General features: G+C 52.0%; 8 protein-coding genes across 8 annotated transcripts; 4 read left to right on the top strand and 4 right to left on the bottom strand.

The window, feature by feature from the left end:
• Positions 1-27: 27 nt before the first annotated feature.
• VE01_04483 (uncharacterized protein) lies at positions 28-2877 on the top strand. Its single transcript, XM_059463623.1, has 3 exons — positions 28-539; positions 606-1674; positions 1722-2877. The coding sequence occupies exons 1-3, from the start codon at positions 440-442 to the stop codon at positions 2602-2604; spliced, it is 2052 nt and encodes a 683-aa protein (XP_059319776.1). The 5' UTR covers positions 28-439; the 3' UTR covers positions 2605-2877.
• A 243-nt stretch (positions 2878-3120) lies between these two features.
• Positions 3121-4689, bottom strand: VE01_04482 (uncharacterized protein). The gene is made up of 5 exons (XM_018273956.2): positions 4503-4689; positions 4314-4413; positions 3931-4254; positions 3362-3869; positions 3121-3311 (listed from the first exon to the last, which is right to left on the bottom strand). The coding sequence occupies exons 1-5, from the start codon at positions 4626-4628 to the stop codon at positions 3224-3226; spliced, it is 1146 nt and encodes a 381-aa protein (XP_018131358.1). The 5' UTR covers positions 4629-4689; the 3' UTR covers positions 3121-3223.
• Positions 4690-5469: 780 nt separating this feature from the next.
• On the bottom strand, positions 5470-6143 carry VE01_04481 (uncharacterized protein; the record flags this gene model as incomplete). Its single annotated transcript, XM_018273955.2, has 2 exons — positions 5470-5697; positions 5791-6143. The coding sequence occupies 2 exons, from the start codon at positions 6141-6143 to the stop codon at positions 5658-5660; spliced, it is 393 nt and encodes a 130-aa protein (XP_018131355.1). The 3' UTR covers positions 5470-5657.
• A 410-nt stretch (positions 6144-6553) lies between these two features.
• On the top strand, positions 6554-8709 carry VE01_04480 (uncharacterized protein). The gene is made up of 4 exons (XM_018273954.2): positions 6554-6870; positions 6924-7681; positions 7733-7989; positions 8056-8709. Exons 2-4 carry the CDS (start codon positions 7487-7489, stop codon positions 8519-8521), a joined length of 918 nt encoding a protein of 305 aa, XP_018131356.1. The 5' UTR covers positions 6554-6870; positions 6924-7486; the 3' UTR covers positions 8522-8709.
• A 2125-nt stretch (positions 8710-10834) lies between these two features.
• VE01_04479 (uncharacterized protein) lies at positions 10835-12938 on the bottom strand. The gene is made up of 3 exons (XM_018273953.2): positions 12655-12938; positions 11058-12507; positions 10835-11004 (listed from the first exon to the last, which is right to left on the bottom strand). The coding sequence occupies exons 2-3, from the start codon at positions 11774-11776 to the stop codon at positions 10938-10940; spliced, it is 786 nt and encodes a 261-aa protein (XP_018131319.1). The 5' UTR covers positions 11777-12507; positions 12655-12938; the 3' UTR covers positions 10835-10937.
• Positions 12939-13386: 448 nt separating this feature from the next.
• VE01_04478 (uncharacterized protein) lies at positions 13387-15093 on the top strand (the record flags this gene model as incomplete). The annotated part of the gene is made up of 1 exon (XM_018273952.1): positions 13387-15093. The coding sequence occupies one exon, from the start codon at positions 13387-13389 to the stop codon at positions 15091-15093; it is 1707 nt and encodes a 568-aa protein (XP_018131318.1).
• Positions 15094-16731: 1638 nt separating this feature from the next.
• On the bottom strand, positions 16732-20451 carry VE01_04477 (uncharacterized protein). The gene is made up of 6 exons (XM_059463622.1): positions 19345-20451; positions 18767-19294; positions 18673-18720; positions 18340-18513; positions 17060-18283; positions 16732-16964 (listed from the first exon to the last, which is right to left on the bottom strand). Exons 1-6 carry the CDS (start codon positions 19856-19858, stop codon positions 16828-16830), a joined length of 2625 nt encoding a protein of 874 aa, XP_059319772.1. The 5' UTR covers positions 19859-20451; the 3' UTR covers positions 16732-16827.
• Positions 20452-21521: 1070 nt separating this feature from the next.
• CBP4 (assembly factor cbp4) lies at positions 21522-22564 on the top strand. The gene is made up of 3 exons (XM_018273950.2): positions 21522-21657; positions 21774-21958; positions 22093-22564. Exons 1-3 carry the CDS (start codon positions 21599-21601, stop codon positions 22266-22268), a joined length of 420 nt encoding a protein of 139 aa, XP_018131317.1. The 5' UTR covers positions 21522-21598; the 3' UTR covers positions 22269-22564.
• Positions 22565-22626: the final 62 nt, after the last annotated feature.

Genomic DNA, 22626 nt, shown 5'->3' with positions numbered 1-22626 from the left:
AATCGTCAAAATATATACAGTGAAATATATATAGTGCGGTTGGCAACTTCTCCCCTTGTTCCGATCTCCGTTTTATCGCTTTCGACCTTCACGGCTTTGCACTTGATGCAATAATTGCCACGAAAAGTACAAAGAAGTCAAATTGTGCCATTTCAGAAGGTGCAGTGTGAAACAGCAGAGTTTGAGTCCACCTGAAGTGAAGTTATCGCTTCGTGGCCCTGTGGTTTCCCAGTTCAAGTGAGGCCGCCTTCCAGGTCGCCTTCCCGTTTCAAACTTCAAACCTCAACAATCGCGTCTGTTGGTATCCTTCACCTTCTCGACACCCAACACCAAATCTCACTCTCATCTCGGACATTCCCTCTATCTTGCAAATACTGCCTCGAACAGTTCTGTGTCTCAAACTGTTCTGCAAAAGAAGACCCCGCGTTCTATCCTAGCGATGGAAGGCCAACAGGGCATCAAGCGAAAGGCTGAGGCTTCGCCAGAACGAACGGGTCGCGCAATGACCAGTAAATTGATCAAAGAGAATGAGGTCGACAGTAAGCAATGCTATATGTATATATTATTGGGCATTATGCAATCTAACAAGTGTTCTGTTTTAAAAGGTATAGAAGATATAACTACATCCACCTCGACAAGCACACTTTCATCTGATTCACCCAAATCTGACCATAGTGCCAACACCAGCGTCAGCTCCCGAAGTGACAATGGAAGTGACGATGAAGATGAAGATGAGGAATACGATGAAGACGAAGAATATTGGGGAGATGAGCATGAGCATGATGATGATGATTATGATGACTTGGGCCCTCCAGAGAGAGAGGTCGACGAACAAAGGCACACCTTAGGTGGCTCTGAAGTTACTTTCAAACTTTTCATCCAAGACGATGACGAGGGATTCGACGACTGGATGCACACTATCCATGTCCATTGCAGCTCCGACGGCACGGAAATTGGGAGAGCGTTTGGTAGCTTTGTGAAGCGAGATCGCATCACAGCTAATTTCTGGCGGGAAACGGAGAAGCCGTGCCAAGAGCTCTCCAGTGTCGCTTTTGAGCTCTTTGACCGTTACGGCCGACTCAATCGCGAGTTTGTCGACCATACCGTTCGCAAAGGTTCTGGCTGTTGGGGAAGTGAGCTTGACGTTGGCTCCCTTTTCATCATCGAACATGTACTAATGGAAAGGGACTGGCGACGCAAAGGCGTGGGAAAGAAAATGGTGGAGTCACTCATTGCCAAAGCCAGCGCTGAGCAGAAAATACCGGAGACTCTTGCCAGCAATTCCAGTGCTGACGACAGAAGGGCGAAGTCGTTTTTGAACAAAAACGATGACAAAGCAAACAAGCTCGCTTTTACTCTTGTATCCCCCGGTTGGCTTAATGGGGATATCAGTCAAGACCTCATTGGGAAGACACCCCGCGAACAGCGAGATATTCAATTCGCCGCCCACGATATCTCGGTGGCTTTCTGTCGCTCCATCGGCTTCCGTCGAATTGGGGCATCGTCGTGCTTTGGTCTTGCTGTAGACCCGAATCACGAAGCTCACAAAATCTCCATTAATGTCGATTACAACCCGGCTGAAGAGGAAGTAGATGACGAGGACCTAGAGGCCTTACATACAGCTGATAAGGCGTTCTTTAGAGAAGAGGAGGAGCATTCACTCCTTATGGAACTGTTGAAGAAACGCCTCCCTCTGCATCATGCAGCGCTAACAATTCCAGACGTGAGTGCGTCAAACATTACGAGGAGGTCAACAAACTTCCAAACGCCAAGGAAGAGTGGAAGAAGGTAGATAAAAAGCTCAACACCGTATTACACATCGCAAGTTGTGAATACAAGCTCAAAACAGTTGAATGGCTCCTGAAAAATGCCGACGTGTGCCAAACTCTAGGTTCTGCCAGGAACATTAAAGGCTATACAGCCCTTGAAGGATTACAGAATGTCCTCGAGGCAAAACGCACAACTAAGGAGCGTGGAATGATGACAATCTGTATCTCGGACCACTTTTCCGGCTTTCCCATTGACGCTGTCAATTGTCTCGCTGCCCTGCAAGGCATCAAAGTCCCAAGTCAAAGCCAATCACTCCGTCTAAAGTTTGGGTGCACCTGCGGACAATGTGTCGACGGCTTCTTCTCTGTCCGAATGAAGGAGGCCCTCCTGTCCAAGGCAGAGATGTGCGCCGACATGCTAGACGAATACGATGATGGGCACTTCTGGGTTGAAATGCATAGAAATTTAACACGTCACGTTGCCCCAGATATTCTGCATAATTTCAAAACCAACAGGTCCCTCCGCCACGGGTTTGTGAATATCTTTGGTCATGCAGCGGATGCCATGCTCCGCGGCGCTACTCCCAGTGTGCAGAATGTCCTAGATGCCTGGATCAATTCTGGCGAGTGGCCACCGGTCACTGGGTCTTATTTTCACAGGGGAGGCACTGCTGTAGATGCATTGCGCGTCATGTTTGAAGCCGTTCGAGCTGAAGATCACTGGGCGGGGAATAATATCTTTGGGGTCGATGAGGAGCTTGCGGCCCTACCACATTGCCGGAATGACCTTGAGTTTGGAATGGTTGCTTTGATGTGCGGGATGCCCAATTTGTGATTGCGTCTGCTATAGTGCCCCGACGATGCTATACGTTATGTTACTTGTGAGGTGCCCGGTTTGTGAGCTACTGAGTCCCGATAGTGCTATGTGTTGCTCACCAATTTGCTTTTGTGGATGAGTTGCAGCTGGCTGGTAAACTCTTTTGGTGGATATTTTGCTGGTTGCTGAAGATGAATAGCTTACCTCTTTGTTGTTGTTTTGTTACCCCTATATTGTTGCAGCTTGGCTTTGTACTCGGGCAGGCAGTTGGAGATTATTATTCGAGACGAGACAGTATACTACAGCTATCACGATAAACATACCATACAATACAAATAACTAGACACTTCCTCGTGAATGGTGGGAAATGTGCAGAAAATAGACTTGACAACCGACTAAAAACAGTAGGAAAAAAATGGGAATGTGAGATAGTCTTGAGGTCAGAATTTTAGTTCACATGCAGTAGATAAGCTCTCTATTACGGGCAACCTACGTGCAGAATCCATATTTACATTTCAGAGGCTGATAAGCCTCCAGAAGGTAAAGACAATACCGTCAAGCGCCACACAGAAGGGAGGCTAATCTACGCGTCAACATCTCGGCTATCGCCTCATGGCAACCCTTTCTCACCACCACTCTACAGCGTCCCAAACGTCCACGAGCTCTCCCACTTGTACTCCTGGCCCGGGCCAAAGATCTGCTTGTCCAATCTGTTCCACTCAGGGCTACACAATCATTAGCTCAATACCACCAAGACAAACTCGAAAAGACTCACTGGTTAATCCCATCCACCCAATCCTGCGCCTCAATCGCCACACACCCATCCCCATTCACCACCGCCTTCCTCCCCTTCAATCCCTGGGTACTCTTAATCGGCGCCGTCCCATCACTCCAATTACACGTATAAATCACCAAACCCGCCTGGTTCGTCCTCAACTGCGCCTTAATCCCCGTCCACGCGCTCGACAGCTCTGCCACCACCGCTCCCTTGGGCACATTGTCGTCGAAGAGGAATTGCCCGTTATACCCGTGGCACCCGCCGCCGCAGTGGTTAACCCAATCCGCGTTGCCGGAGGCGAAACCCAGCTGGTGGGGCGCGGAGTAGAAGTCATCCGTGCTGTTCTCCTCGGGCTCGAGGATGTTGCCGGTGGGGAGTGCGGCGGAGTCAGCTTCGAGGTTGCGGTGCGAGTAGGGGAGGTGGAGGGTGTGGTTCCATATCAGGTCCGTGGCGGGGTTGGCGAAGGCGTCGAGGTTGAAGTAGGTGTGGTCTGTCAGCATGATTGCTGCGGGGTGTTAGTACGATGTTGTGCAGTCTTGGTTCTTGGCTGGGGTGGAAAAACTCACGAGTTCGCACATCAGGCGACTCAGCAGACATTGATATATGCCACGTATTCGCCGTCAACGTGTACGTGACACTCGCGTCCACGCGGCCCGGCATGCCCTCCGCAAAGGCAGCATCGTGGTACGAGAAGGTGATGGAGTTCTTGGTCAGCGCAGTCAGGTTCCAGAAATGGTACGACCAGTTGTTGGTTCCGCTGTGCAGCGTGTTGGGGCCGTCGTTCTTCTCGAGGTGGTAGGTCACGCCGTCCAGCGTGAAGGTGCCGTTGCCGATGCGGTTGGCGTAGCGGCCGGGGATGGCGTTGTAGACGGGGTGGCCGGGGTCGACGGCTTGGGGGGGGTTAGTTTAGGGAGAGACATAAGGGGGTTGGGGGGCCCGGGGGAGGTACGGTAGAAAGTGGTGTTGTCGTAGCCAAGGACGACATCACGCTCGATGCCGTGCTTGTCCTTGACGAAGAGGTTCGTCAAGGTGGCGGCATAGGGGATGAACTAACAACGTCGTCAACTTCTAGTTTTAATACGAGGTATGGGAGAAAGAAACAGCCATTGGGTCCATATAAAAAGAAAATAGAGCATACCTTGGCCGTAATACCAGGCGCAGAGATGGTATACCGTCCATCCTTATCCGGTTTCGGCAATTTGGACGTTACAGCCGCAGTTGCAACGGCCGCAACGGCTCCCAAAGTGAGAATCTGAAAACGCATGATTTCCTAAACGAGGTCTACGAAATATCCACGGAAACTACTTTTTAACAGATAATCAAGCAGGTGGGGAGATCAGGAACCAAGGATGAAGTGGGGAAGGGGCATTGCTTATGTTTAAATACTATCAAGCTCTCTCCCTGCCGCCGCAGAACTCCCCCGGGATTCCTCTCTCTATCCCCATATTTTCCCCGCCTTTTATGGATGTGGGAATGCGCATCCGGAGAAATCGGCTCTTGCAAACGGTTCTATACTGGGTTTTTTGGTTGGATAGGTGCAATATAAATGAGATTTACTAAAAATCTAAGCAGGCAATATCCGGATATATTAAACAGGACAGACAACGTGTGGCGGGGTGATCTTAACGACCTGATCTGGTGCCTTACCCATTGATATAGGAACGACGATCTTGGTGGTTTGGGGGGGAACTTAATATATTTTACCCCTGGCGCCAAGCACACGACGTTGCAACCCATACGCACGAAAGTACGAAGGTTGCTTCCGCAACGCCAGGCTCGTCGGTATTTGTATATTTCCGATTAGATATTATATGCATATTCAGGATGAAGCTGAAGCTTACAAACAGTTACAAACAGCCTCCTCATTTAGCCTGGAGGGAGAAAGTCGTGATTTTATGAAGATAATTCGGCATCGCGGCAGCCACTCGGCATGTCTCCGGCAGGTGAGAAGGTGCGCTTGGGCTGGAAAGAGGCAGATCTGCTGGATTAAAGTGATATACATAATAGCCGTCGTTGAAGGTTTCAGGTTCATGATGTGGGGGACGGGAGTTCATCGGACAGGCGACATGGCAGTTCACGGGGATATGGTAGGAATAAACTGTGTGTGTGGACTCTGTACTTTTGGATTATCACTATTCGGAAACTTAAAGAATGATAAGCTTTCACCCCAGCGAGATAATCAACAGTAGATCCTCTGTAATATACAGACGGCAATACACAAACCAAGACCCAGACTCCGACGACTAGCCAACCAGCCGACCGACATGAGGCCAGACCGACAGTCATCTCCGATTTAATCATGAGGAATGTGGTCAACAGCTTCGATGTTGTTCCTGCAAACTTGTCAGCACAACGCAGCACCCTCCACCACCCCAACCACAAACACTATGAACACCGGGAACACGAAAAAGGCAGGAATAGCTCACCCCAGCGGATCCAACACAAACGACGCATAATAATTCGGGTGCATGGCCCTGATTCCGGGCTTCCCATTGCAGGTTCCCCCGGCCTTCAGGCCCTCCTCATGAAACTTCTGCACGGCCTCATGGTCCGCCGCCTTGAACGCGACATGCACCCCACCTGCTGTCGCCTTTTCCGTGGCGCCCTCTTTCGAGGAAACCCAGAATCGGGCCTCAGTCTTGGAGGGGCCGAACCCGACGGCCTGGCCGGGGAAGTTCATCTGTGGGGTGATCCCGAGAGGAGCCAGGACGGCGGTATAGAAGGCGATGACGGCCTCATATTGGGAGGGGGGAACGGCGAAGCCGGTGTGGTCAAGCATGATGATGGTGGTTTGGTGAGTTGGAGGGGTGTTTGTGGGTTGGGTTTGTGAACTTATGAGCGTCTCTGGAGACCGATAATTGAGAGAATACAGATGGAAGAGATACGATACAGGTCGAGGGGCATGGACACGATATTTATGCCTCTCGTCCTCTGAGCGACGACACGATTCATTTGTGACACTTGGATGACGTGAACGGCTTTGAATGACTGGTTACAAAACTGGAGCGGGGTAATGCTCAAGCGCGACGACGGCGCGAGATTAACACGCTGTCAGCTGATGCCGTGTGCCTCTTTCATCGCGCGTTATTGGCGGAAGGCGCGTTGTTGCCTAATGACGCGGGTCGTTCCTTCCTCAGACCGATCTAGAGCCGTTTCATTCAGGGAGGAAGGAGCGAATGATAGGGATACTATGAGTCGTAGTTGCCGTTTCGAGCATCTCTGGGTTGGGGTTGTTGATATCGACCATGGGAGACGATAGGAAGCATACCGCGAACACCGAACACCGAACAGCCAGCATCGCCGACGTCGCCGAGGCCGCCGACATGTTATGATGCGTACTATGGCGTACATCTCTCGCGGTATACAGGTGCTGTATAGATACCCAGCACAAGACTCCTAGCTAAGCACCCACTGGAGCTGTCTTGAGATCTCTTGGCTTCTCTCGGCCCATTAACAGAACAACTGCCGCATGGTTGTATCTGTATGTACTGAAGAGGTACTCTATTGTACTTCTCACCGAAATCTCTATCGATGGTGGACATTAACAGTGAGATTTTAGCCTGACCGCCAAATTAAACCCACGGTTATTGACAGACAGCTTTGTCAACCGCAAACAGCCAAGACAAACACCAACCAACAAGCCCAACAAGCCCACTATAGTAACAGTCAGAAGCAATCGCCGACTTTAATGGCCCTGACTAAAATATTTCTGGGGGGGGGTAGGGGGCCCATTTGGTCTAAATATAGGACGGTCCAAACCTTCCCGCTCTCCCCCCAGCCCACTTGCCCCCATCCAGCCAATCCAAGCCACAGTCCTCGATTTAGCTGCATATCACGTGCACAGCCTCGACTTCTCAAGTGTTTCTAAACTGTGGCGCTTATATCTGACATCTGGTATACCCTGTACAGTGATCCCGCTGGTCGCTGGGGTGCTGGGGTGCTCTGGGGTCCAAAAAATATCACCTTGGTCTTGACCTTCGCTTTTACCCTCCGTCATCTTTTCTACCTGCCCGCTCTTTTGCGTCTCTCTTCATATTCTCACTTCTCACTTCCTCACCACTTCCTTCATTCTCATTTCTCTCTCTCCCTCACCCTTCCCTATCTCACAACCAAACCGCCAAAATGAAGTGGCCCAAAAACCCATTCCCCTCCTCCCGGCGGAACGCCTATCGCGAACCAACCCACCACGGCCGTCTCCCCCTCTACATCCTACAGGCCCTCCAGCTCCTCGCCTCTGTCGGCGTCCTCGGAATCATGCTTTACTTCGTCAATCAGCTTCGCGGCAGTCGCATGACCATTCCCTGGTCCTTCATTATTGTGCGCTCCCCAAGTATCACATTCCCCAAGTCGGAAAGCTAACAAGACCAGCACCTCCTCGTCTCCGCCACATCCACTGCGACCATCATCCTCCTCGCCGTCTACGCTGGCGCCGCGCGCCCTCCAGCGCGGACATTGATTCTCAACGGCGTCCTCCTCGGTCTCTGGGCTCTCTCCCTCGGCCTACTTGTCCACGTCGCGAAATCAACGATCACTTCGCATTGCAGTTCCGCGACATGGAATAACAGCACGGGAATGATGGTCTGTCGGCTATACCAAACATTATTCGCATTCATCCTCATCGCACTGTTCGTCCCTCCCCTCCCCCCCTCCACCCCAAAAGCCCCAAACCCCAAAACTAACCCCCCCACCAGCGCATCAACCATTCTCGCCCTAACCTACCTCACCCACGCCCGCCACTCAAACCCCCAATCCTACACCAAAACCTCCAACCCCGCCCTCCTCTTTCCCCGCACCCGCAGCCCCCCCACAGCCGAAGACGACGCCTCCGAATTCACCACCCTCGCCCCCTCCCCCACCCCCCTCTCCGCACCATCCTACGCATCCTCCTTCCGCTCTCCCCTCCCCGACGACAATCGCTCCCTCGGGTTCCCCGCTAGTCCGTCGCCGCGCGGGGGTGGTGATATGGGTGCTAAGATGGGGGAGGGGAGGAGAGGGGTGTTTCAGCCGCCGTTGGCGAGTCCGGGGTTGTTGAGTCCGGGGATGGGGGGGATGGGGGGGATGGAGAGGGGGAAGGAGGAGGAGGAGGGCGGGGAGGTGACGGAGTTTAGTTATTTGGGGGGGAGGTATGACAGGAATGAGAGGGATTTGAGCGCTTGATTGTGTGTGGAGGGTGTATTTAGAAATATGTGGGATATATGGAGTTTCTATACGGTGTCGAGCACTGATTTGGGTATATGGTTTATTTGTGGGATGGGAGGGATTGGAATATATACTTGAGGAGCATAAATTAGCTGGAGTTCTAATATTATGGTTTTGGTGTACAATTATTGTTATTGAGATGAGGACTGGTTTTACAGATACTCTGGCGGAAATACGTAATCTGGTCAGTGCTACGGCCTCTGGTGAACAGTCACTATTTGGAAGTTTGGCGCATACAGACGCTCTTCTCATTACCACAAGTATCACGATCTATTTTACAACGCAGATCAAACAGCCACTCTTCATTCAATTTATCTTATAAGTACTTACTACGTGTAAATCATATAAAGCCGTATTATTTCAAAAAAAAAAAAACACCACAGAAGGAAGTATTACTCGATCAACATTACTTGGAACAGCGCCCGAAACCGGCTTCCCTGAAGACACTATGCTCTAAAGCCTTGCCGCTTTCTTGCATCGTAATAGGGTGTTTGGGGAATCTAGTCTCATACAAATGCTAACTGTGACAGATTGCGTAAACTATGCCAAAACTTTCCTAGCGATCTTCACCATCCTTACAAAATTTTCTTCTTTTGCATACTTATCCATATAAAGGTGAACGGGTAAATCATCTCAGGAATTATTGTCAATACCATTATCCCAATACTCCATATAGAACCAACATATGCCCAATTCTCTGGAACGTTTAAATAACGCCAAATAAAGACACTATAAGCAGCAAGGCAGCCAAGAAACCGTGTAACCCTAAGAAAATACCTTGTGTTAGCGGTTGTTTTTCATAAGAGGGAGTTAACTATTACCAGATCTCAATAGAGTGACCTCTCGTGTCTTGGTTTTTTAATAACAAGTATACGCTTACCCAACCTACTGGGAGTTCCAAGAGAATTCCAGTCCAGTAAGCTGTAATCTGTTGACGATCATCTGGAAATGTCATTGAAAGTACATATAAGGCTAAAACGCCTACTAGAAAACCCATAAAAATCCGAATAGTTATTGTACGTCTTCGACCAGGTGCATAAGTAGATACAACAGCCGTAGTAGTAAAGAGAACATCAAGACCAAGCCAAGCTAAAAAGCATGTTCTCTCAAAAGTCGTTGAAGTTGTTGTTAAGGCGTAAAAAAATTCGTACGATAAATTTCCACAGCTATGCATTTAAGATTAGTATATTTTGTTGTCTAAGGAGAAGGAGATCAATAATAAAACGTACACGCAAAGTACAGGTCCAGCACATCTCTTATCACTATACGTTCTTATACTATAGAAGAGGTAGCATAGAGAATAAAGCAGCCCACATGCAATAATTAAACCATCCTGGATGAATAGATAACTTTCTGGTGGATTAAGGCGTAGATCCGAAGGTTGAACTATAAGGTGTGTTGTGCAGTTTCTAGCCAGAGCAAATGAGGACGTATTCATGATGTACTGTTCGACATGCAGCGTATGACAAAGAGTCGGGTTCCAATTTATACTGATCAAGTCGAAGTGTTTACTGTAGGAAATAAGAAGTAGTGATTGTTAGAATTGTTAACCTGAGTCTATCAGAAAAGCCAAAGTCGGATGACGTAGGGTAAGAACCATAATCTGCTCTGGGCCAACCGAGAATGTCAGCGAGATGTTGACATAAGAGGACCTTCATCTCTCACGTGAAGGTAACCGATGTCATCCGCTGATGTCAGAGGGGTAAACTTAGCCAAACTGGCCCGCTAATTCTGTACTGTAATTAGGTTACAGTAATTTATATTTTCTGCAGCACAGTAGTGCAAAGTCATCAGGCTGTTTGCTTGGTAAAACTTGAGAGTGAACCGTAGAATCTGCAAGAACTGGCCTTACTGGCCATAACAAGTAGCAGCGGTACCCCTTGGTACAACCAGGCAGGCTGCACTGTGAGAAAATGGACCCTGATAAAAATAACTAACTAAAATCTAGCGACACCCAATTCGCTTTTTACGTAGAAGGCAGTTTGATGTCGCTAGCTTTTAATTGAATTTCTTTTTCCCCTGTGGCTTGTTGTGGCTTTGGAGATGGCTTGTACTAGGGAGATATCGGGAGGTAGAATCGGCGGTTCAACCCACTACCGAGTCGAAAATAAGACGAGCGACGCCCGATTCACGTTCTACTGCACGTAGTGCTCACTCTTTTCGCCTTCAAATTAGGCTTTACCTAGCGCGCTACATGGATCCAAATGTGGCAAGTTTTACAGCATACAAGGATTTGCAAAAATCAAATATTTAATTATAAAGTATTCTATATGCTCCGTATGCCCCATGATAATATGCTAGTCGTCCATCGTTATATTTACACACCACCCCAAAAACTCCATGGTACAGTATGTAACCCTCCACATGCACTCTCCTACTCCTGCTTCTCCCCATCGTCGCCCATCCCCCTCATAATATACGATGCCACTGCTCTCGAGCCACTACATTCCGTTAGCACAAATTCCTAACTCATCGTTCAGACAGTTTAACTCACGTCATTCCAATCTTACACTTCTGCAAACAGCTCTCCACGCCCAACGCCACATTGGCCGGGATATACTTCCTAAAGCTCTCCAAATCCTTCCCATCTATCACCCCATCTCCCCCCATCGCCGCCCTTACAACCTCATCCTCAAACCCCACCAGCGTCTGCAGCGTCTGCTGCACTCCCGGATCCTCGTTCGAAAACGACGCCACGAACACCGCAGGCACGCAGTCGGGGTTCCACTCCGTGTGCATCGCGCCCTGCGGGAAGACCGTCATCTGGAACTTCTCGAGCGTATGTTGCATGTGGGGCGCGCCGTTCTCGGCCGTCACGGAGCCCTTCAGGGTGCCTTCGACGACGATGTTGAGTTCGGCGGAGCGGGGGTGCGTGTGTGGTGTGTTGAAGCCGCAGGGGCCGATAAATCCGACCGTCATGCTACCGGACGACCCGATTAAGGCGGGGAAGGTGGAGCGATCGGCTTTGACTGTGTGTCCGCCTAGGCCGGTGGTGACGCCGATGGTGGCGTCCTGGAAGCTGAAGACGTGGTCTTCGGGGTTGGGGAGGAGGGCGATGCGGTCGACTTCGGTGGGGGCGAGGTCGAGTTTTTGTTGGAGGGTTAGGGTGCTTGGGTCGGTGTTGGCATCGAAGCGTTTTTTGTTGGAGAGGGGAGTGGAGAGCGCGGTGGAGGCGAGCGCCGCGAGGAGAAGGGTGGGAAGTTGGATGTGCATTTTGAGAATTGGTGGTGTTGAAGAGTAGAAACGAAATGCGACGATGAGAGATGAGAGATGAGTGACGAGGAAAGGATGAGAGGGTTTATCTGGGGTGGGGGAAGGAAGATAAAAATGTTTCGTTTGGGATGGCCTACCTTATAGCTCCATGATGTATAGGTATGCTATGCTATACACATGTCATCCTGGTATATTGATGCGCGTGGTTAAATATAGCCGCACCCGCGCACCCAAGAGCGCCCCCAATTCCATGGCAATGACTGGGCTGGGGGGCCCACGGAGGGGGCCATATTAGCCCCAACCAACCAACTCGGAATAGGACGGTAAGAGGGAAGACCGAGAGCTTTCCTCGGCGCGGGCTCTTCTCGTGTGGATGACCGGAGAAAGCAAAACAGAGCGTTGGAGAAATTAGAAACATGTCGTGGGCGTGGCTCTGGCCGGGATGTTTTATGCCGATAAACGTAAATCGCCAGAGGCCGAGGCGGTCAAGGCTGAGAAATCGGTGTTTGCTGGCATGGGGCGGGTGAGTTGTGGCTGTGCTGACGTGAGATATAGCTGTTGGCAGCTTGGCAGTTCGAGGTTGAGCATTTCATTTCGAATTTGGCTTCGGCTTCGGTAACAGCATTGGTACGGTGTCAGTACGAGATGAGTACGAGAATAGTACGTGATCAATACTACTCTCTATGGCCCTATTGGCCTAGAAAGACCTTATATGCCCTTTATCCGGTGAACTAAACAACTGTCAGCAGTGGAAATGGTGATAGCCGTATAGGAAGGTCAATTATGTCAGGAAAATCAGGAATGTCAGCACTATTACAGCGCTATTGCAACGATATTGTGTCCATAATTTCCAGCTCGCCGGATCTTGACATTCTCACCGTTTTAACGGGGTTTGAATTTGGCATTACTGCACATTTGACAGCGGGGCGTCGTTGATCATCGCGTGTCTCCCTGAGACACATGTACTGTACTTGCGCATACACGGGGAGTACATGCCCCAGCAAATCCATAAATCGCTGAAATGACAGTTTTTATGCCGCGGAGTCTCGGTAAGCAGTTGAATAATTCTTGCTCACATGCCTTCCTATCATCGCCGACGACAGACTTGCATCGACATATTCTGATATGTGAAGTTAAGTTATGCTTCTGTTTTGTTGATGTGAAGATGTGAAGATGTGAAGGTGGTCTCCCTCATGGAACCGATCACCGTTTCTTATCTTATCTGATCCGATTTAATCTTATCGCGCCGATTAGATTTTTGAATCTTGGCATTTTGAATAGAAACAGCAACGTCATCCTCCAAGACCACACAAAAACTGGTCTTCTTCATCCAACCCGAGCATTCTATCCCTTCTTATTTGGTGATCCGTCATTTTCATGACTCAGCGACTCTATAACTCAGCAAATTTGCCACTGATCGTGTGAATTGGCTCCAGCCGCGCCGTCCCTGTGTATCCTCAAGGCTACACTTTCAGGTCCCCAAAAGAGGTGGCTGGGGCGGGTTTGGCAGGACCCTAAAGCATCACAACGCATACAGGTCGTGCCACCGCACCCAATACTTCGCGTTTATATAAACAGACAATCTCACAACTTCCGGATCCCACTTGGCGATGAGTCGCAAACCCATCGTGGCGGGCCTCAATCGCCGCCAGTCCTCGACGCCACACTACCAGACGTTCCCCACAGCTCCCCCACGATCACGCGGGCATGCGCTCTCATCCCCCTTCGACTCCACCAACGACCAAGATGGGATATCCAATGCCGACGACGAGCATCATAACAACAACCACAACCATGAGTCGCCGCTTCCGCGCCGTCAGCTCGCCGTTCTTGCGGTCATCGCCCTGGCCGAGCAAACTGCGCTGAACTCCATCTCCCCGTACCTGCCACAGATGGTGGCCTCTTTCCCCTCAACAGACCCATCACAAATTGGTCTATATGTCGGCGCAATCGGCTCGTCATTTGCTGCTGCGCAACTCCTCACGAATTACTTCTGGGGCTCACTCTCCGATCGCATTGGGCGCAAGCCAGTTATCCTCCTCGGTGCCATCCTCACAGCTGTGGCATTTGTTGGGTTCGGGTTCTGCACAAAACTATGGCATGCGATCGTCGTGCAAGCTATAATGGGGATTGTAAATGGGAATCAGGGCCTTATAAGTACGTGTCTGGGCGAGATCACGGACCGCTCGAATCAAGGCCGCGCTTTCGTCTGGCTGCCCGTTATCTACGGTCTAGGCGCTATCTCAGGGCCGGCACTGGGAGGATTGTTGGTGCAAGGAGGGTCTAGTGCGAAGAAACAATCCTACCCGTTCTTGCTCCCGAACCTGGTTGCAGCTGTCATACTGGTGGTGGAATTTACAGTTATCCTGATATTCCTCGAAGAGAGCCTCGAGGAGGCCAAGGACCTCCCACCACTACAAGACAGAGTCAGAGCCTTCTTCTCATGGATGTGGCAGTTTGCCGCAGGTGCCATCCGCCCAACCTACACCCGCCGTGGTCCCCTCCACCACCACGGCCACCGCCGAGCCTACTCCCACAGCTCTACCGTCTCGGGCACAAGCAGCACCTCCCCATCCTCCTCCCTCCTCCGTGACATCTTCGCTGGCCCATCTAACTCCATCCCCATCAAAGACCTCCTCAGTGGTACCACCCTCCTCCTTCTATCAACCTACTTTGTCTTCCAGCTCTCCAACGCATCCTTCAACGCCCTCTACCCCGTTTTCGCCTTCGCTGACCCCCCACTCGGCCGCAACATCCCCGCCCGAGATATCGGTTTCTCGCTCTCCGCCGCCGGTGTCGCTACCATCATCTTCCAGGTCCTCATCTTCGGCCGCCTACGCGACAAGATGGGAAACAAAGCGACGTACCGCGCCGGCCTAGGCTTATTCGCCGTTGCCCTCCTCGCAACCCCGACTGTACCATTCGCGGACGCAAAACCGCCGTTCAAGTTCCTCACAGGACACATGTGGATGTGGGCACATATCTCCCTCGTCCTCCTCGCCAAGACAGTAGCATCCGTAGGCGGCCTCTCCAGCGCCCTCCTGCTCATCACCAATTCAGCCCCTGAACCAGAGTGCCTAGGCGCTCTGAACGGGTTGGCACAGACGCTTAGCGCGGCGGGGCGAGCGGTTGGTCCCGTAATCGCGGGTGGGTTGTTCAGCGCTGCGCCGAAGAATGGGAGGAGTGGTGGTTGGATCCCGTTTGGGGTGTTTGGGGGTGTTGCGGTGCTGGGGTTCGTGGCGAGTTGGGGGATTAGGGGCGAGGAGTTGGAGGGGGAGGAGTGGGATGAGGGTGAGCATGATGAGGAGGAGGTGTGATTTTGTGGTATATTGGACGGTGGAAGAAAAGGTATTCGTGAAGACGGAAGTGCATAGATTCGGAGCACAATGGGCGCAACCACTCCCAAGGTTTACTACTCCGAGCGAAATGAACCGCCAACGGCGAACATCGAGTCCCATCAGCATCGTGCGACCATACACCGACCCTATCATCAAATAACCACCCCCATTTTCTGCAAAGCAGAGGCTACAAAATCACTACAACTGCACCAGGTTCCTCGATTGCTTCTTGTAAATGGCACAAATCAAGTCGCAGTTACCCCTTTCACTGCACAGTGCACAAGGAGGCCGGTTCTCATCGAAGCCCAGGTGCAGAGCGGTCCTCCGCACAGCCCAGCGACTCGAGGCAAGGGAAACCAGAACCATGGGCGATGTCAAGTTCCATCTCACTGAGCTAAAGATTTTGGGAGATATAAATGCGATGCTACTGCATATATGCGAGCAAAGAAAGCGGGTGGCTCAATCATACATTGCTAAATTTTGAAGCGAATACCAGTCATGACAGAAATATAAATATATAGTTCAGCTTAGCTTTGGGCAAGGGGATAGATAAATTATTATGAGCATATAGCTTAGAATATAAAGAATACGCATATATACCTCACATATGATCATCTGGGAAGTGCATTCTCTAACCGACGATGGGAGGGACGGTAGTTGCTACTTCTCCTCAATTCAAGGTCAAAATCCGGCCTGGCTTGAGCAGCTGCACAAGAGACAGCTCTCATAAAAGGCCACATATGGAGTCACAACAGAATTGTTGCCCCCCTTGGAGATTACTCCCTGTACTATGAGAGTCGGGCAAAAGATGCACACAAGGGGCCTCCGTCCTCCAACTCACTCCATGAACTGTAGAAGCCTATGCTACTAATACTGTAGCAGGTTCTCCCGCGCTCTTCCCACCGTCGCATAGGATACACCGACCCATCATGTATGCATAAGACGATCGTACCACAGCCGCCGTCAGCCCATATCCCAGTTGGCTCCCGATTGTGCCGATGATGGTATCGATGCTTTCTATGATCCAACCACACAGTCATCGCTAGCCTGGCTCTCTCTATCACTAAATACGCAATTCTCTTCAGTACTGAATGGGCATTTCCCTCGATCGCTTCTCTGGCCCTTATTTATTCGTTGGTATCTTTTGCGATGCAGTCTCTGGCCGAACCCGAACTCAGTATAAACATTTATACTACGGGTAGATGGACTTCCCCTCCAGCCCACTTCAACTCGTCAATCATCCAGAAACCATGACACACCGACACATCTCACAAAAACACTACTCTCGATTCAACACACTTCATTCACTCCCCCCTTCGAATCTACAAAAACACCCCTCTCCCAAACGCCAAAACCCATAAATCCCTAGCTCCCCTCCCTTTCCTAGCTTCCAAATAGATAGATACTCGGCAAGGGGTAGTAAATGCGGGATGTTCATACATAAAAATCCAACCCTGCCATTTCCTCCCCTTTTTCATCCATCCATCCTCTCTTCCATATCGTCCGTCTTTCGTTCGTTTATTCCCTACCAGGGTATTACCATATCTCATCCCCCTCACATCCATCATCTATCATCCAACAACCCCCCCCCCCCCCCAATTCATCACTCATCCTCCCCCTCCCACAACAGTACTAGGGTCCAGCCCCATCCATCCATGCACATGCACCGCGCTTTTTTTTATTTGCCATCCTCAGCCAGGCAGGTATGCCCCATTACATCACCGCGCACTCGCCCTCATTCTGTTTCCCCACCTTACTACGCGAAATGCGGTCACGGTTCGGAAGGCCACCCTTGCCGCCTGAACGCTTCAGCTCCTCAAGGCGCTCGCGCGCTTGCGGGAAGTTTTGAGCTAGTAATGGTCAGCATTGCCACTACAAAATGCCACAGCCGCCAAGGTCGAAAAATAGGGGGTATAAAGGGTAAACAGAAAAAGTATAAACTCACCAGCAGCTCTCCAATACCACCGCTTCGCCCCCTCAATGTCTTGGGTGCTCCCAATCCCCATCTCCGTAAAATACCCCATCGCATACTCCGCCTTCGCCAACCCGGCCATCGCCGCCTTGCGCGCCCACAGATACGCCTCCGTATCACTCTGCGCCAGGATCATCTGCCCGCTCCGCTCATCCTTCGCACCAGTAAGATACCACCCGCTGAGCGCCAACTCACTCTGGTGCTCCTCCTGCACCGCAGCCCGGGAGTACCACTGAATACTCTCCTTGGGATTAATAACCAGCCCAAACAGCCCATACTCGTGCGCAGCGCCCAGACGGAACTGACTGAACTTGTACCCTAGATCGGCCGCCTGCCTGAACAGGGTAAGACTGTACGCCTCGTCGCGAACCACGCTGGTGTCCTGGCTCTGCGGTGCGGAGAACAGCAGTGCCAGCTCGTGCAGCGCGTGCGGGTTCTCGGCGTCTGCGAGGTCTGCGGCGCGCTTGAGCCACATTACGGCTTCGCGCACGTTCTTCTGCTGCCCGAGGAGGCCCTTGAGTTGGATCATGCCCATCTTGTACATAGCGGGCGGGTCACCCAGAGTTGCGGCGCGCTTGTACCATTGCATCGCCTTCAGTGGATCCTTGCGCGTCCCGCCGCCGTCTTCTTGCCCGATCTCACAGCACACAGCTGTGCGGTACGCGGCTTGCGCATGGCCTGCCTTGGCAGCGGATTGGTAGAGAGTGAAAGCCTGCGAGGGCGAGGTCTCCAGTCCCAGTGCGCCACGCCCGTAGCAGTCGGCAAGGAAAAACATGGCATCCATGTTCGGGATCGCCACCATCTTCTTGAGGATCTTGTGCGCCTCCATCACCCAGCGCTCACGTGTCTTGGCGCGCGTCTTCGGGTCAGGGATCGTGGTGGCGAGAGTCTCGGAGGCGAGGACCAGCTTGCGCGCTAGGACGAGCTGCATGGCTTCATCCATGGGGTTGTTGCTTACCATGGCGCGGAGGCGCTCCAGCTCGGCTGGTGTGACGGTCAACTCGGCTTCAGGTTCCGCGGGTGGTGCGGGCGTGGACGTGGTGGAGGGGTAGCTCGATGGGGCGGTGTCTGCGGAAGCAATGCTGGGGTTGTAGTTGCGGACCGGCGGGGGCTTGCTGTTCATCTGGTTGGCGGATGGCTGTTGGTGGCCTGGTCTGTACGGTGCTGGGTGTGCTGGGAGACCACCTGGTCCGGTGGCTGCTACTGTGTCAGTTGTATGAATAAGTAGAATAAGTACGTTGTGGTATCCTTACCTCTTCCGCCAGCCCCAATATTCTCGGTCGCCGACCGCGCAGGTGGCCCGAACCCTTGGTCTTGGCCATTTCCATTTCCATAGCCGTTTTGAGGGCCTTGGGCCTGTCCGTTATACTGCTGCTGCTGCTGCTGCTGGCCGTATCCATCGTCCTGGTATCCTTGGCCTTGGTTACCTTGGCGATGTGAGTAATCATCCAAGCCTGGGGAGGCAGCAACACCATAAACGACGGACTGGGCCTCGGCACCCGCACGAGCATCAACAGACTTTTGATAGCTCACTTGCGAGGCGGCCCCTTGAAGAGGGGGAATATTAGAGCGCTCGTCCGACTTACCTAGTCTAGATTGATCTAAGGACATGGAACGGTTGTGGGGATCTTGAGCTGCTCCTGTTAGACTGTGTTAATCGGCTGGGGGGACAAGGCATACCACTACTGTCAAAATAATGATCATAAAGGTCGATGACACTGTCATGCCCCTGGCGGCCATTGTTCTGCTCATATCCGGCAGTGCCGTACCCATCATCATAACCACCATAACCACCACCACCCTGTGGGAGAGGCGGCTGTGTGTATGAGCGTTGCAGGGGACCTGGTCTGTCTGACGATGCCGTCGCAGGTCTGGGAATCCCTCGGCCAGCCGGGCCATTGTAGGGTGCGCTACCGCCTGGTGCTTCAAGCGGGTATTGCTGACCGTTCGCATTGAAACCTGTTCGAATAGGTGAGGTTGGGTTGCCTTCTGCATTGGTCTGGTCATAGCCACCTTGCCCATATCCGTCATTTCCTGCCCCCCTTCCATATCCCTGCTGTGGCCCTCCTCGGCCTTGTGGTGGATATCCTCCCTGCGATGGAGCCTGTCGTCGGTCACCACCATTTATATCCACGCCAGCAAACTGCTGCGCCAGCCCATCCACTTGCGGTGCTCCCGGACCAGGCATCGGTTTTCGCGCAACTCCTCCTGCTCATAATCAGTAGCCGCTTTCGTGGAAAGAAAGGCGCAATACTCACTACCTGGATCTGAGCCCCCAGGCCGACCCCCTCCTCTCCCCATGTTAGCCCCAGGCGGTCCACTTTGGCCTGGGTATCCCCTACTGTCGCCTCGTGGTGGGGGGGCATTTCCTCCCCCGCCATATCCTCTGCTGTCTCCTCTTGGCGGGGGTCTCTGCGCATAGAGGTCCGGGCCACCTCGTCCTCCGCGAGCTTGCGCCCTCGGGTCACCACCACCCCCGCCATTTGGATACCCTCCTCCCGACGGGTAGTTCTGGTTCTGTGGTGGGTAACCCCTCGGCGGTGGCCCTTGGCCACCTCCTCCTCCGCCGCGCGCATTCGGCGGCGGCTGCTGGTATCCCTGGTCGTAGCCGTTTCCGCCTCCGCCTCCGTTGTCATAGCCGTAGTCGTCTTGCTGGTACTGGCCTCCTCCCCCTCCCCCTCCACCCCCTCCTCCTCCTCCTCCTGGCCCATAAGCCTGGTATTGCTGCTGCGGTTGTCGCCCGTCGTTAGGACGGCCCTGGTTGTACGCCATTGTGTGTTCTGGCTTCGAGCGCGACGTATGTGTGAAGTTACGGTTTTGCGACCCGCGATGCGACGGACGAAGCTGGGGTCGACCTCGGTGGTCAGGTGGTGCTGTGAGACACTCTCGGCGCGTTGCTACTTGCGGCGTGTCTGGCGAGCGGGCGGGTGGTCTCGTCGGTGTCTGTGGCTCCCGTCGAGTATGATGCTGTGTAGTGGTGATGCAACCCCTCGTGTCTTCTTTTCTATTTTCCCCGGGGGACCTTCAAAGTGGAGGGTTTATGGGGACGAAGGGTGGTGAATGGGTCCCACTTGACCCTGAAAAAGGTGGAGGTAACGGGGTCAGGCCAGACTAACGCGGCGCGGTACAAAAGATGGGACGGTAGAACGGTACTCGTACTTTTGAGGACAAATAAAGAGGACTTGTTTAACAGGTCGTAGGGTGGTCACAACGACAGCAACAGCGACGACGACAACAAAGGACTCGAATAGATGGATAATAGATGGGATAAGAAATGTACGAGAAAGATTGTTGAGGGAGTGGAAATAAGCTTCGGGATAGCAATCCGGGCTGAGATGTTGCCGGAAGTTTGTTGTTTGAAGTTGTTCATGCTGTAGACATTCCCCCAGTGTCCCAGGGTCCCAGGGTAGTAAGTATTAGGTGTAAGTATAGGGTATGTACAGTAGCAATTGGGCAAATGGTGGGGTACCTTGTGCTATAGGTTGGCGTACACCTAATGCCAAGTACTGTAGCACCTTACTCGTCGACGGTGACCATAGGGTGTACCTTGTGAGTTTGCAACTCCCCGTAGTTGCCGTAGCCTTTCCTCGTCTACCATCCAGACTCGTTCCTTCCTCCCTTCCTTCCCTAGTTAAATTTCCTAGTTAATAGTTAATGCATGACAGATGCAGGTACAAGAAGAGAGAAGAGAGATGAGGTGTTATTGGGATATTGAGATGTTGAGATATTGAGATAATCAAGACAGAATCCTGTTAATTATTCGCATATTTACTCTACACTCTTCTTCTCTACCAGTCTTGTATTGCCATCTGTTACTAACAGACTGTGATTTATCATATATCAAATATCGGATATTATATTATTTCGATATTATTTATTCTTGCTTGTAATATTAACACCTACGTAACTTAATCCCAACCCACACAAACACCCTAGAGTATTATTACCCAACTATGCGCGGCTATAGCTTCTTTCCTCTTCTTGACACATGTTTCGAGTTTCAAAGTGTGCGAGTCTGACCTGACACTCGTTCCATCCTCGTCACATGAGGGGCCCATCATTCCTTCTCTCGTCCGTCATCCTTCCACCGCCTCCTTAACGCCTCCATAGCCAGTTACCAGTCCATTTCATCCCATCCTATGCCTATGCCCATGTATTCGCTCCAAACTTTCCATGACCGCTCGTATAGATATCCGCCATTGACGTCGACGCCCACTCCACCCGCCACGACGACACCACGCGCCCGCCAGCCACCGCCGCCTCTAAGATTAAAACCCCCCAATCCTCAGCCTTCCCACTCGTCTCAGCCTCGTCTTAGCTTGCTTAGCTATCCACCAATCAGCGCACTCACAATCCAGTCTCGTAATTACGGTATCCTAGTAAGACCAGCAATGTAGTTTATTATACTATCGTCGACATCATCACGATTTATTTATCTAGGCCCAGCCCAGCGAAGCTCAAAAGCCCGACACTCCCACTCACGCACACCTCTTCCCCCCCACCACTCACAAAATGGTCCGCAAGGCCCCAAAACCCACGCCCTGGGGCATGTACGCCAAAATGACCATCGGGTTCGTTTCGTCCTTCCCCATCCCCACTGCTCCCCATCCCCACTGCTCCCCCTCCCACTGCTCCCCCTCCGTCTCCCACCACACCCCTCCAAGACCCCAAGCTAACCCTCCTCCAGCGGCGCAATCCTCTGCATCGGCGGCCCCGCCCTCACCATGTGGCTCACCCCCACCGAAGAAGAGCTCTTCTCCCGCTACAACCCCGAGCTGCAGCGCCGCTCGCTCGAGAACAGGCAGCAGAAGCAGGAGGAGTTTGATAACTTCGTCACGCGCCTGAAGGAGTATAGTAAGAGTGATAAGCCGAGTGAGTACCACCCAGTCTTTCTGATTATGCGCCTGTAGAGCTGGAGAGAGGGGAGGGGGCGCGTGTGTGTGTGTGTGTGTGAAGGGACGGAGGTGTCAGTCAGCATGATAGGACAAGGGCTAATAACTCCACAGTCTGGGAAGCTGCTGCGGAAATGGAGGCCAAGAAGAAGAAGATCGCCGATGCCGTGCGCCTAGCTGAGCAGAAACAGGCGGAGCAGACGAAGACACCACTGCGCGGTGTCGTTGATGCCATCGAGGCTGCGCGCAATGACGAGGGCGCTGAGGGGAAGGCGGATGTTAAGAGGTAGATACGCCAAAATGTGATTGGGAAGGCACGGAGACAAAGGTGTGGGAACAATGGCATGGCACCTGAATAGGGTGTGTTTGAGATGATGAGAGGAGGCATGTATGTGTATGATACTGGCAGGATGTGTATTATATGGGTGTATATCGCCCGCGGTGGAAGAGTGTATGTGTATGGATAGGATGAGCTATGTGATACGGGCCGGCGCGCGGCGTCTGGGGATATTTCGGATGGGCATATCAGCCATGAATAGTTTGAGATGTTGGATCTATGACTGAATATAATTCCGCTTTTGATGAGGATTTCGGTAGTTTCTATGGTAATGGAGTGCTTGATTGTGAGTAAACGTGGAGTGCGTGGAT

This window comes from Pseudogymnoascus verrucosus, assembly GCF_001662655.1.
Source record: "Pseudogymnoascus verrucosus strain UAMH 10579 unplaced genomic scaffold scaffold_16, whole genome shotgun sequence".
Lineage (NCBI taxonomy): Eukaryota > Fungi > Ascomycota > Leotiomycetes > Thelebolales > Thelebolaceae > Pseudogymnoascus > Pseudogymnoascus verrucosus.
The sequence above is the reverse complement of the archived record's forward strand: the minus strand, read 5'-3'. Positions and strand labels throughout refer to the sequence as shown.

Excerpts from the sequence above, each read along its gene's own strand:
- VE01_04483 (XM_059463623.1), top strand. The coding sequence starts at position 440 with ATGGAAGGCCAACAGGGCATCAAGCGAAAGGCTGAGGCTTCGCCAGAA. Across the intron at positions 540-605 it reads CAAAGAGAATGAGGTCGACA|GTATAGAAGATATAACTACA; the intron begins GTAAGCAATGCT and ends CTGTTTTAAAAG. Across the intron at positions 1,675-1,721 it reads CATTCACTCCTTATGGAACT|ACGTGAGTGCGTCAAACATT; the intron begins GTTGAAGAAACG and ends TAACAATTCCAG.
- VE01_04482 (XM_018273956.2), bottom strand. The coding sequence starts at position 4,628 with ATGCGTTTTCAGATTCTCACTTTGGGAGCCGTTGCGGCCGTTGCAACT. Across the intron at positions 4,414-4,502 it reads CGCCTGGTATTACGGCCAAG|TTCATCCCCTATGCCGCCAC; the intron begins GTATGCTCTATT and ends CGACGTTGTTAG. Across the intron at positions 3,870-3,930 it reads GTCGCCTGATGTGCGAACTC|CAATCATGCTGACAGACCAC; the intron begins GTGAGTTTTTCC and ends AACACCCCGCAG.
- VE01_04480 (XM_018273954.2), top strand. The coding sequence starts at position 7,487 with ATGAAGTGGCCCAAAAACCCATTCCCCTCCTCCCGGCGGAACGCCTAT. Across the intron at positions 7,682-7,732 it reads TTCCCTGGTCCTTCATTATT|CACCTCCTCGTCTCCGCCAC; the intron begins GTGCGCTCCCCA and ends TAACAAGACCAG. Across the intron at positions 7,990-8,055 it reads GCATTCATCCTCATCGCACT|CGCATCAACCATTCTCGCCC; the intron begins GTTCGTCCCTCC and ends CCCCCCCACCAG.
- VE01_04479 (XM_018273953.2), bottom strand. The coding sequence starts at position 11,776 with ATGCACATCCAACTTCCCACCCTTCTCCTCGCGGCGCTCGCCTCCACC. Across the intron at positions 11,005-11,057 it reads AAGTGTAAGATTGGAATGAC|TGGCTCGAGAGCAGTGGCAT; the intron begins GTGAGTTAAACT and ends AACGGAATGTAG.
- VE01_04477 (XM_059463622.1), bottom strand. The coding sequence starts at position 19,858 with ATGGCGTACAACCAGGGCCGTCCTAACGACGGGCGACAACCGCAGCAG. Across the intron at positions 19,295-19,344 it reads TGGGGGCTCAGATCCAGGTA|GAGGAGTTGCGCGAAAACCG; the intron begins GTGAGTATTGCG and ends GATTATGAGCAG. Across the intron at positions 18,514-18,672 it reads CTTAGATCAATCTAGACTAG|GTAACCAAGGCCAAGGATAC; the intron begins GTAAGTCGGACG and ends CACATCGCCAAG.
- CBP4 (XM_018273950.2), top strand. The coding sequence starts at position 21,599 with ATGGTCCGCAAGGCCCCAAAACCCACGCCCTGGGGCATGTACGCCAAA. Across the intron at positions 21,658-21,773 it reads TACGCCAAAATGACCATCGG|CGGCGCAATCCTCTGCATCG; the intron begins GTTCGTTTCGTC and ends ACCCTCCTCCAG. Across the intron at positions 21,959-22,092 it reads TAGTAAGAGTGATAAGCCGA|TCTGGGAAGCTGCTGCGGAA; the intron begins GTGAGTACCACC and ends ATAACTCCACAG.